Below are 13,380 nucleotides of genomic sequence, written 5' to 3'. Positions count from 1 at the left end.
GAATTTTGGCCGCAAAATTCCGCAAATGTTTGATCATTTCTTACATGGATGCCATCTGATATTGTTGTACTTATTGGCTGTTTCACTTTGGGACACTTTAGGTTACACTATATTTTCTTTTTTATTACCAAATCTTTTTGTGTGCTTGCACATAGATGTCTTATTGACTTGATTAGTGGTTAAATCTTTACTAGCAGATGCACTGCAGTATAGGCCAACTGCTGTCAAGGGGTTATTTATACATTTTTTTCACTCATGTGATATTAATGTTTTTTGTCATCATTTATGGTCTCACTTAGCGCAACTATTATTTCTGTTTTTTGTATGTTTCATGATTATCACATGTTTATGTTGCTGCTTTGACCTTTTATTTTTAATATTTGTTTAAATCAATTTCACTTGTCACTGATTAGCGCAGGAGTACCCCCCCCCTATTTTCCATATATATATATATATATATATAAATATATATATATATAAATAAAGGAAATCAGCCTATTAAAGCAAAAAATGGCCAGAATTTCTTTATGTCGGAGATCTGTAAAGCTAGGATAGAGTTAAGAATGGAAGAAGCGGGTCAGCTGAATTTTTAGATCTAATTAATACAAGGATAAGGAAGAGCCCAATTAAATGGTATTGAGACATCCAACCTATTCATTACAGAGCTGAGTGTTCTGTGCCCTGGGCTTCCTTATTGGCACTTTCTATCTGAACGCTGACGCCAAAGTAAATATTATGTGTACATTCATGCAAATCCTACAAGCAGCCATCTCCTGTATGGACACACCTCCTCCCCTCATCCTATATAATTCTGAACCCGGCCATACCTGATACAGGACCCGCTGACTACTACTACCCCACACAGGTCAGTGTCACAGCCAGATATTCCCTCATTTTCTAACTACTGACTCATCAACTTATTATTTCTGAGATATATTTATTTAAACTTTATTTCACAGCTTTCTTTCATGATTTTTTTTTCGGTAAGCTTTAACATGTTTTTGCATTTTTTCCCAATGGCAAAATCCACATTAAATATCTGCAGATTTGATCAAAATAATCCCTGTTGAGCCGGCCTTGTTCAGGCACTTCCTGGTATGGGGGGTGACAACGCTTTGTCCCTGGCTCCTGCGTTGTCACCCTGTCACATGGGCTTCTGGTGGAGACTACAAGAGGGAAGAGGCTTTTCCTACACATTCATGGTCCACTGCTGTCACCACCAGGAAACCCACCCTGAGAAATACCATGTGGCCGTTGCTGGGGTGCATGTAGGCAGGAAATGCTTGCAAAGAGGCTGCGGGAACAGTGTTGCCAACCGTCTGTATTTTTACGGACAGTTCATAAAAACTGGCACTTTTTCCCCCCGTTCGTAAATGTCCGTGGTTGCGGAAATGTGCCAGTAAAAATAGCCGAGATCGCTTTGGCTTGGAACTGCGCATTGGTGATTGGAGGCAGGGGGTGATGGTGGCTGCGGTGGCACCGCAGAGGGGGATAGAGGCAGGGAGCAATGAAGGCAGGGGGAGATTGGAGGCAGGGGGAGATTGGAGGCAGAGGGTGTTAGTGGCAGTGTTGCCAACCGTCCGTATTTTTACGGACAGTTCGTAAAAACGGGCACTTTTTCCCCTGTTGGTAAATGTTTGCGGGAATGTGCCAGTAAAAATAGCCGAGATTGGTTCATCTTGGAAATGCGCATGGAGATTGGAGGCAGGGGTGATGGTGGCTGCGGTGGCACTGCAGAGGGCAATGGAGGCAGGGTTTGATAGGAGGCAGGGGGTGTTAGTCGCAGGGGGTGATTGGAGGCAGGGGGTGATGGTGGCTGCGGTGTCACTGCAGAGGGGGGTGGAGGCAGGGGGCAATGGAGGCAGGGGGTGTTAGTGTCAGGGGGTTATTGGAGGCAGGGGGTGTTGGTGGCACCGCAGAGGGGGATGGTGGCACCGCAGAGGGTGGGAGATGGAGACAGGGGTTGTTGGTGGCACCGCAGAGGGGTTGGAGGCAGGGGACGATGGAGGCAGGGGATGATTGGAGGCAGGGGGCCTGGGGGAGATTGGAGGCAGAGGGAGATTGTGGCACTGCAGAGGGGGTGAAGGCAGGGGGTGTTGGTGGCAGAGGGGGATGGAAGCAGGGGGTGATGTGATTAAATAATTTGCCCTTATTATATAGAAAATAACAAAAATATATATATATTTTTACCTTAATATCTCCCTTAAATCACATTGCTATTTGCCCAGTGTACTTGTTTGCGGCCTAAATACTGAAATTTGCACCTAAAAATGTAATTTAGTAACTTTTGTGAAATGCCAGTAAAAACGTAGCTGCGCCAGTAAATTTCAATCTGGTAGGTTGGCAACACTGTGCGGGAGATCAGCAACACTGTTACTGTAATGTAACACAGGATGACAAAAAGGTGAAAATGGGTGAATCTGAAGCATATCCAAAGACAAAACTTTTTTCTTTTATAGAGTAGGGAATTATTATAACCCCAGTTAGTTTGTTTAAGAGTGTGATTACATAATCGTGTTGTATATTGTTATATGGATGTTCATATACATGTCTGTGATTCATCTGTAGGACTCGTCCTTTCTCTTTGTTACAACAACTGATAAACTCTTGGTGATCATGGGGCCGTCCTCTGGATTCCTGATGGTATTGATTGGTGAGTAGAAATCATTTGTAAAGTCTGATTTAGACTTCATTAACACTTGTGCGACTTCAAAATTGTGTCATTTCCAGTGCGACTTGATTTGAGTTTGATGCCATTTTTATGCGATTTTGGGATGAGTACGACTTCGGCTTTGACCAATGATAACATACATGGTGTGACACAATTCCTTTTTTTTTTTGAAGCAGTGATGGCTAGGGTTAGGCTAGGGTAGTGATGGTGAACCCTTGGCACCCCAGATGTTTTGGAACTACATTTCCCATGATGCTCATGCACTCTGTGGTATAGTTGAGCATCATGGGAAATGTAGTTCCAAAACATCTGGGGAGCCAAGGTTTGCCATCACTGGGCTAGGGTTATGGCTAGGCTCAGGGGCGGACTGACCATTGAGTCACTCGGGCACTGCCCGAGGGCCCAATGCCACTAGGGGGTCCCATCAGGGTTGCCAGGCTCAGTAAAACCAGGGACAGTATGTAAAAATCTGTGTTTCTTTTACATCTGTCCCTGATATGTCCGAAACCGACATGCTTTTGATGTGAAAATCCAGAGATTTCAGCTGCCCCGCCTCTGCACTGCCTCCTGGCGTGGTGGCCATCTGTAAGCCCGGGGGCCCCATAGTCTTCTATTGCCTGGGGGCCCCATGAGTTGTCAGTCCGCCCCTGGCTAGGCTAGAGTTTGGGTTAAGTCTTGGATTAGGCTAGGCTTCGGGTTATGGCTATGGTTAGGCTAGGATTAGGGTTAGGGTAGGGTTAGTCTAGGACAGGGGTCTCCAAACTATGGCCCTCTAGTTGTTTAGGAACTACAATTCCCATCATGCCTAGTCCTGTCTGTAAATGTCAGAGTTTTACAATGCCTCATAGGATGTGTAGTTATGCAACAGCTGGAGGGCCATAGTTTGGAGATCCCTGGTCTAGGGTAAGGGTTATGACTAGGGCTAGGATAGAGTTTGTGATATGGCTAGGGTTAGGGTTATGGCTAGCGGTAGGCTATGGTTTGGGTTATTGCTAGGGCTATGGCTAGATTTTGGGTTATGACTAGGGTTATTGCTAGGGTTATGGCTAGGGTTTGGGTTATGGCTAGGTTAGGCTTGGGTTTGGGTTATGGCTATGGTTAGGCTAGGGTTAGGGCTATGGCTAGACTTATGCTAGGGATAGGGTTTGGGTTAGGATAGGGTTAGGATTATGGCTAGGCTAGGGTGCGAGTAAGGCTAGGGTTATGGCTAGGGTTAGGCTAAGATTTAGGTTGTGGCTAGGGTTAGGGTTATGGCTATTAGGGTTATGGCTAGGGTTGGGTTTAGGGCTAGGGATAGGCTATGTTTAAGGTTAGAGCTCATTTCTCTTGCAGAAAGGAGACTTTGTCAGGTCAATTTGCTCGGGAGGGGCTTCTCTGTAGATGGGCCGGGGCAGGGGTCAAAAAGCATACTTCGTGACTGTTTGTGCTTTACAAAGTTGCACACAAGTCGCATGTATATCCTGCAGGTGCGACTTTTAAGGTTTTACATTGAAGTCTATGCCCCAGCATCAGAAGTTAGTTGGAGTGGTCCAAGTGGTGCCCGAGCATTGGTGACAGTGGCAGGAATAAACCTGCCACTGGGGTCAGTGGGAGTAATGGAAGTCCGCCTTAGTAATAAAATATCCCCCCCCCAGCATTGGAGTCAGTGGGTATACAGTATATGATAAAATCCCCCTCCCCAGCATAGGGGTCAGTGGAAGTAAAAAATGTACCCCCCCGAGGCATTGGTATCAATAGAAGTAATAAAGGCCCCAGAGCATTGGGGACAGTAGAATAAATAGAAGACTAACTCCTCATCCAGGATTGGGGTCAGTGAGAGTGATAAAAGTCCCCCAGCATTGGGTATATGTAAGAACCCCCACCCCAAGCTTTGGGGTGTCATAAAATAAAATATCTCATGGCACTCGTGTCTAAGAGAGTACCGTAATAAAAATCCCCCAGCATTGGGGTCAGTGGGAGTGATAAAAGACCTCCTCCACCAGAATTGGGGCCCCTTTCTCCCCTTGTGTTGGGGTCAGAAGGGGTATTTAAAGGACCCCCAGCATTGGGGTTAGTACGAGTAATAAAACACTCCTCTCCCCCTGGCATTGGAATTTGGGTTACTGGAAGTAATAATAGAGCCCCCACCTCCCTCTGGCATTGGGAACAATAGGAGTAATAAAAGACACCCCCTACCTTGGGGTTGGAGGGAGTAATTGGGGCATTGGGGTAGGAGGGAGTAAAAAAAGCCCCCCTTTCGTGGAACTGGGGCACCTTTTTCCCTTTGTGTTTGGGTCAGAAGTAGTCATTAAAGCCCCCCCCCCCCAGTATTGGGGTTAATAAGAGTAATAAAAACCTCCCTCTTGCATTGGAGTTAGGGTTAGAGTTACTGGGAGTAATAATAGATCCCCAACCTCCCATCAATGAGAATAGTAACCCCCCCCTCAGCATTGGGGTCAAGTTATAATCCCCCCCCCCCCCCCCACATTCCTGGTTGCAGGAACACACTGTGCAGCGGCTCCCCCTGAGCCCGGTTTCATTGTCGCCTGGATCCACCCCACCTGTGTTTCACGGTGATGGGAAACCCAAATATTTCAATGGGGACACCTTTGAACCCCCTCCCCAAAATGAAAAATAGAAGAATATTTAAAAATATATAGATTTATTTAATTGGTTAATAAATTCCTTTTTTTTATTTATATTTTTTTCAGGCGTTTCCTTCATACTAACACATGCTGGACCAGGTATGTAAAAAAATAAAATCCCTTCCTAGAAGACAATGGTGTAACACGGGGGAGGGGGGGGGGTGAAAATGCCATTGGGGATAGCATTTGTGGCCCCTTTATACTAGATGTGGGTCAGGTGGGTAGGGGCTCTCTTCTGTCTTGATGTCAATAGATACACAAGTAATGATAAGTGTTCTTACCTGGCCAGTATGTTTAATGGGGACCCCAAAGTTGGTTATATACAGGGGCCCCTTGGCCGTAGTGTCTGCCACTGGGTGTAACATTAAGGTAATAATAACCCCAGGGCCACAAAAGCTCACACAGCAACTGAAAAAAAAAATGCAGCCACTGTGCCCATCAAACGCAGCTATTGTGCCAAACAAAGCCACTGTACCCATAAATTGCTGCCACTGCGCCTTAGAACGCAGCCACTGTACCCATCAAGTGCTGACACTGTACCCATCAATTGTCACCAGTGTGCCCATCAATTGCCTCTACTGTGCCCCATCAAATGCTGCCAGTGTGCCCATCAATTGCCTCTACTGTGCCCCATCAAATGCTGCCAGTGTGCCCATCAATTGCCTCTACTGTGCCCCATCAAATGCTGCCAGTGTGCCCATCAATTGCCTCTACTGTGCCCCATCAAATGCTGCCAGTGTGCCCATCAATTGCCTCTACTGTGCCCCATCAAATGCTGCCAGTGTGCCCATCAATTGCCTCTACTGTGCCCCATCAAATGCTGCCAGTGTGCCCATCAATTGCCTCTACTGTGCCCCATCAAATGCTGCCAGTGTGCCCATCAATTGCCTCTTCTGTGCCCCATCAAATGCTGCCAGTGTCCCCATCAATTGCCTCCACTGTGCCCCATTAAATGCTGCCAGTGTGCCGATCAACTGCCGCTACTGTGCCCCATCAGATGCTGCCAGTGTGCCCATCAATTGCCGCTGCTGTGCCCCATCAGCTGCTGCCCGGCACTTACCTGTCTAGGAGCGGGTCAGCGGAGGTCTCCTGCACGTCCTCCATGTCTTCTTCCATCCTCTCTCAATCATCCAATCACAGCGCCTGACGTTTCAGCCAATCAGGTGTTACCGGTAACAGACCCAGCAACCTGATTGGCTGAGAGGCGGTCCAGTGTTGGCAAAGCAAATTCCTTCACATTGCTAACACACAGCTGAGTAAACAGCGAACGCCCAGCATGGCGCCCGCTGTTCACTTTTTTGATGGCTCTAATCAGGCGCTTCCAAAAAACTCCCCCGCCGCTGTAATTCAGGTGCCCTGCTCCCAAAAAGGGTCCGGACACCTGAATAGGGGGTGTCAGCGGCGACAATAGATAGATTCATGCATTGCATGAATCTATCTTTTGGTGATAGAGCAGTGCAGGAGAGAGGGGGGCGGCGCTCCTGCGCCCTTTAGGGACGCACCACCACTGTTTTTCTATATGTATGTATATTTGCAAAGCTTATCTTGCTGGTCTAAAATATCATTATTATTATTATTTTATTTTTTTTACTTTTTCAGTCCCTGACACTAACACTGACAGTGAGTGCCCACCGGATCAAATATATTATGAATGTGGAAGTCCCTGTTCCATGATGTGTGAAAAAATTAAACTAGGCGAAATGTGCATCGATCAGTGTAAGATTGGCTGTTTCTGTAAGCCTGGATTCACATTTGAGGGGAGTAACAAGACCACGTGTGTCCCCTGTAACTCAACAGGTTAAAGCGCGGACCCTCCCTCTGAGAACCTGCGATACGGAGAAGATTACAGGAAGCTAAGAATAGACAGACTGTGGTACTTGTAGCAGTTGCATAAAAAAAAAAAAAAATATATATATATATATATATATATATATATATATATCTCTCTCTGATAAATATATATATATATATATATATATATATATATATATATATATATATATATATATATATATATATATATATATTAAAATAACAAGAAATAATAAATATCTAAAATTTATACTGTGTGTGTGTATATACTTTATAAAGACAGACTGCGGTCCTTTTACTACTACTGCGATGTAGTTGCATTAATTTATAATTTAATATTTTCTTTTTAAATATGTAGACATGTATATGTTTTAATGTTGGGCATACCAATTTGTGAAAAATGCGGCAAACAGTGTATAGTAAACATTTTAAATAAACAAAGGCAGCGCTATGTGATATATCACTCATTCGGTTAAAAAAAAAAATATATAATAATAATAAAAAATATTTTTTTTAATAAATATATAAAAAAAAAATTATTATTATTATTATTTTTATATATATATTTATATATTTATTTATATATATATCGCGGGCCGAAATGGCAAAAAAGTAGTACAGGAACTACTTTTTGAAATCGGTGCAGCGCCGCCGATGGGGCGTCGCACTGATTAGGACGGTGCCATTGCCGGCAATTTGCGGCAAATACTGCCGTTTTGACCTGCCAAATCGCATGTCAAAAACGCACCAGTGTGAACCAGGGCTAAAGTGGAGATATATACTATATTACCAAAAGTATTGGGACGCCTGCCTTTACACGCACCTTTGGCATCAAAGTTTTAGTCTGTAGGGTTCAATATTGAGTTGGCCCCGCCCTTTGCAGCTATAACAGCTTCAACTCTTCTGGGAAGGCCGTTCACAAGGTTTAGGAGGGTGTCTATGGGAATGTTTGACCATTCTTCCAGAAGAGCATTTGTGAGGTCAGGCACTGATGTTGGACGAGAAGGCCTGGCTGGCAGTCTCTGCTCGAATTCATCCCAGATGTGTTCTGTGGGGTTGAGGTCAGGAATCTGTGCAGGCCAGTCAAGTTCCTCCACCCCAAACTGACATTTTTCTTCGCTGATGCTCAGACTAATAAAGAGTGACCTAATTAGGGTATGATGGATTATTTAATACCATTGTTTCTTTTTTATTGTGTAATGCATTTAAAAGTGAAGAAATCGGGAGAACTCCCCAAATTATATGATAATATAGCAGTGCAGAACACAATGTTCACATGGTATGGGCACACAATGGTCACATGGTATTGGCACACAATGGTCACGTGGTATTGGCACACAATGGTCACGTGGTATGGGCACACAATGGTCACGTGGTAAGGGCACACAATGGTCACGTGGTAAGGGCACACAATGGTCACGTGGTATTGGCACACAATGGTCACGTGGTATGGGCACACAATGGTCACATGGTATTGGCACACAATGGTCACATGGTATTGGCACACAATGGTCACATGGTATTGGCACACAATGTACATATGGAAATTCTGGGTGTGTAAGTTCATCACTATGGGATTTTGTGGGTCGGATTTTGTGCAGAGTAAATGGGTATGATGATACAAAGTATGATGCAAATAAATCACACAATTTTTTGTGCTGAAAATGCCCCCCTCGGCTTATATTGAGTCACCTTTTTGCACCTGATCTCCCGGACTTTGAGGACCCGGTACTTGGCACACATTTGGTCTCACACTTCCTTTACAAGTGTGCAAAGTTTGTTGGCCGGGGAGCACCGATTTTTCAAATCTAGGAACCCCTTTCATAGACTCCAATGTTAAACTGTAATTTCTCTGGTAAATTTGGGGACCCTGTACCGGCCGGTCGTAGGTCCTCTGGACCCGGATCTTGGCACACATGTAGCCCCATTTCTCCTCTACAAGTGTGCAACGCTTGTTGTCTGGAGGACCTACGGCCGGGGAGCACCGATTATTTCAAATCTGGGAACCCCTTCCATAGACTCCTATGTTAAACGGTAATTTCTCCGGTGATTTTGGGGACCCCGTATCGGATGCTCGTAGGTCCTCTGGACCCGGGTCTTGGCACACATGTAGACCCATTTCTCCTCTACAAGTGTGCAACGTTTGTTGTCTGTGGGACCTACGGCCGGGGAGCACTGATTTTTCAAATCTGGGAACCCCTTCCATAGACTCCAATGTTAAATGGTAATTTCTCTGGTAATTTGGGGACCCTGTACCGGCCGGTCGTAAGTCCTCTGGACCCAGGTCTTGGCACACATGCAGCCCCATTTCTCCTCTACAGGTGTGCAACGTTTGTTGTCTAGGGGACCTACAGCCGGGGAGCACCGATTTTTCAAATCTGGAAACCCCTTCCATAGACTTCCATGTTAAACAGTAATTTCTCCGGTAAATTTGGGGACCCTGTACCGGCCGGTCGTAGGTCCTTTGGACCCGGTACTTGGCACACATGTAGCCCCATTTCTCCTCTACAAGTGTGCAACGTTTGTTGTCTGGGGGACCTACGGCCGGGGAGCACCGATTTTTCAAATCTGGGAACCCCTTCCATAGACTCCCATGTTAAACGATAATTTCTCCGGTGATTTTGGGGACCCTGTACCGGCCGGTCGGAGGTCCTCTGGAGCAGCAGACTGGAACCTGGAACAAGCTGGATCAGCAGATAGGTGCAGCAGACTGGAACTGGTGGGTCAAGCAAGCCGGGTCAGTTATCAGACGGACGGTAGAAAGGCCCAGAGGAGCAGGCAGAAGAGAGGTCAGACAGGCCAGGGTGAGATGCAGGCGGATGGCCGGAATGGTCAGGAGCAAGCCGGGTTAGAACTGGAACAGGTTTCAGGATCACACGTAACGCTGTAGAGCAGACAGCAAAGTCCCAGAGTGTCAGTCTGGTTTAAAGAGCCTGCCTGGTGTTAGTGGGTGCGTGCGCACGCGCATGCGCATTGGCACCGCGGTCGCGCACCAGTAACTTCAGAACGCCTTTTACTGGCAGGATCTTCCTGGCATAAGCATAGTACTAACGCCCACTCACAATTTTAGATGCACAGAGGTATAAATCGTCCATAGTTACAAATCAGATCCAGGTGCTCATTCCCTATCCACCAGGGGGTAGACGTGGTCACCAGGAACTACCCCATGTACACACAAAGGATCATACAGATTGCCCAAAGCCAGGGCTGGACTGGGACAAAAATTTGGCCCTGGACTTCATCCAGACTGGCCCACTTTGACAGGTCTCTCCCATGGCGGCCGGACAACTCCCGCTTCCCCGGCCACCCAAGCCCCCTCTCCCCCTTCACTAGCTGTTCTACTTTATTAGAGTAGAATGGCTGGTACTGGTACTCTTATAGGCAGTACCAGTGGGGAGGCTAGACATTATTTCACCCGGGGCAAAGAATCAGTTTGGTGCCCCCCCCCCCCCCATGGGACAAGATTAGGAAGAAATTAGAAACTCCCAGGCCATAGCTGTTGAGTCAGCTGTCTGTCCCCTCCCCCCATGCTCCTCCGTCGTCCCCCCTGCTCCTCTGGTCCTCCCCCTGCTTCTTTGTTCCCCCCAGGTAAGCGCTGCGGGGAGGGAGAGAAGGTGGGCGCTGCAGGAAGGGAGAGACAGAGGAGCGGAGGGGGGCGGCTGTCGACTGTCGCTGAAGCCGGCCCACTGGGAAACTCCCTGTAGTCCCAATGGCCAGTCCATCCCTGCCCAAAGCAATAGTATGAAGCACTAAAACAGCTTATTCAGGGTTCAAACAGGCAGTGAGAAGACAACTTATCACCTACCAGCCATTTGTCTACCACTCTCCACCGTGGGTCACTTTTTCGAGGGGTGGCGAGTACCTGTCTGAATGAACCCCGAGTGGTAAAAAGTGGAGATGTTGCTGCACATTGAGACATGTTGGAAATTTATTCATGGATCTCCAATGGATGATGAAAGAAGTGAATCAGCTGGATTCCAGAGGGCGCTGTTTGGAAGGACAAGGAAGAACCCAATTAAAAGACATTGAGACGCCATAGCATGCCAACCTACCAATTATCAGTGCCCTGTGTTTCCTCATTGATATTCATTACCTGGGATTCTGACGTCAAAGTTATTATCATGTAAATCTTTCAACAATGAAAATAAAAAATACATGCAGAGAACTCGGAATTAATTCCTGTGCCACACCCGTCTCCTATATGATCTCCTCCCCTCACCCTATATAATGCAGAACCCGACCATACTTGCTACAGGACCCGCCGACTACTACTACACCACGCAGGTCAGTGTCACAGCCAGATATTCAGAGTTTTCCACTCCTTACCAGAGGCTTCACACATCAACTTATATTTCTGATATACACTTTGTTGTCAAAAGTATTGGGACACCTGCCTTTACACGCACTTGAACTTTATTGGCGTCTTAGTCCGTAGGGTTCAGTATTGAGTTGGCCCCGCCCTTTGCAGCTATAACACAAAGACTGGAAGGCCGTCCACAAGGTTTAGGAGGGTGTCTATGGGAATGTTTGACCATTCTTTCAGAAGCTCATTTGTGAGGTCAGACACTGATGTTGAGCGAGAAGCAGGGGGGGGGGGGGGGTTGGCAGCCTTAGGCCTGGGGGGCAAGTTCAGTCAAGTGGCCATTGAACCGCCAAATCAGCTCACCATCTATGGCCCATCTGGTTTTTCAATGCAGCCTCACCAGTGCAGCCAACTCCAGTGCCCACCAATGCAGCCTGATCGATCACTGGGGCAGGTTACATGGGAGGTATGGGGGGGGGGGTCAGCTATGGGCTTCAGGGTCTCACCCCAGTGATCTCAGCAGGTCCTTGCACGCCACAGCCTCCTGGGGGGGGTAATGCTCCTGGCCCTGGGGTCAAGTTGCAGCCAGCGCCCAGCCCTGCGTCCCGACTCCCTGGGACACCCTGCCTCTGCCTGCTTCCAAAAAAAATCCAGTCTCCGGGAGTTGTAGTTTCCTCTGCGCTGCTCTGTTTTCCACCCACTGGGAGCTTCAGCGTAGACTACAACTCCCGGAATGCAACAGCTAGCGGTCGACCTTTTGAACATAAGTCAGGGCAGCCTGGGAGGCAATTGCCACCCTGCCCCCTGGCCCAGCCCTCCCCTGGCGAGAAGGCCTGGCTCACAGTCTCCGCTCTAATTCATCCCAAAGGTGTTCTATCGGGTTGAGGGCAGGCCAGTCAAGTTCCTCCACCCTCATCCACACTATATTGCCAAAAGTATTGGCCCATCCCTCCAAATCATTTGGTGGAGGGGGGATTATGGTGCGGGGGAGGGGGGATTATGGTGTGGTGTTGTTTTTCAGGGGTTGGGTTTGGCCCCTTAGTTCCAGTGAAGGGAACTCTTAAGGCGTCAGCATACCAAGACATTTTGGACAATTTCATGCTCCCAACTTTGTGGGAACAGTTTGGGGGACGGTCCCTTCCTGTTCCAACATGACTGCCCACCAGTGCACAAAGCAAGGTCCATAAAGACATGGATGAGTGAGTTTGGGGTGGAGGAATGTGACTGGCCTGCACAGAGTCCTGACCACAACCTGATAGAACACCTTTGGGATGAATTAAAGTGGAGACTGTGAGCCAGGCCTTCTCGTCCAACATTAGTGTGTGACATTACAGCTTTGTTTGTATCGTAACATATGAGTTTTTTTTTTTTTGCTTGTTTAGAAACTGTTTATTGAGAAACATTGTATGTCATCATATACTATTACAAAATAGAAGCATCCATATTTACATAAATAGTATCATTTTAGTCGGGATAAGAGCTGATAAGTTTACAATGTTATAATAAACACAGATCAACATGTTTTGTTCTATAATATATTCTTCCAATAACACAAAATACAATGTAAATTGTCACCAATCCACGAGGCTCAGGCCCTTCCTGCTATAGGGTGACAACGCTCTGTCCCGGCTTCCCAATTGTGCTCCAGCGTCAGGGCCGTCTTTAATGTTGATTGGACCATGGGCAAAAAAAAAAAAAACATATAATAAATATCAGCTAGACTTAAAATCAGTTTACTGTATCAGATCAGGCAGCGAATGCGATTGGTTGCTAGAGGTTACAGAATATCGTTACCACTTACTGGCTGCTAGAGGTTACAGCACACATTACGGCTCACTGCTTAGTTGCTAGAGGTTACACCACATGATTTCTTCTTGTTGTTTGCTTGCTAGAGATTGCTGTACAGTAAGGCTTCATTTCCACTGGCGTTTTTACAGCCACTTTTCTGAGCGTTTTTTACAGCTTAAAAA

At 46.7% G+C, this 13,380-nt stretch overlaps 1 protein-coding gene and 1 long non-coding RNA gene across 6 annotated transcripts in view; both read left to right on the top strand.

Annotated features, from left to right (window-relative positions):
- Positions 1-13,380, top strand: part of LOC120916274 (von Willebrand factor-like) — a 74,231-nt gene that overhangs the window by 49,690 nt on the left and 11,161 nt on the right. The window contains exon 1 of one of the 5 annotated variants that reach the window (XM_040327151.1): positions 11,320-11,391. The exons of the other annotated variants lie outside the window; for them this stretch is intronic. Coding sequence (XP_040183085.1) covers positions 11,335-11,391 — 57 coding nt within the window. The 5' untranslated portion in view covers positions 11,320-11,334. Of the gene's footprint in view, positions 1-11,319; positions 11,392-13,380 lie in introns of those variants that run through there. 5 annotated transcript variants of the gene reach the window in all.
- On the top strand, positions 708-7,152 carry LOC120916278. The gene is made up of 4 exons (XR_005743979.1): positions 708-865; positions 2,569-2,653; positions 5,362-5,394; positions 6,895-7,152. It is a non-coding gene; the product is annotated as an uncharacterized LOC120916278 (long non-coding RNA).

Source organism: Rana temporaria, chromosome 10 (assembly GCF_905171775.1).
Source record: "Rana temporaria chromosome 10, aRanTem1.1, whole genome shotgun sequence".
In the NCBI taxonomy this organism is placed as follows: domain Eukaryota; kingdom Metazoa; phylum Chordata; class Amphibia; order Anura; family Ranidae; genus Rana; species Rana temporaria.
The sequence above is the reverse complement of the archived record's forward strand: the minus strand, read 5'-3'. Positions and strand labels throughout refer to the sequence as shown.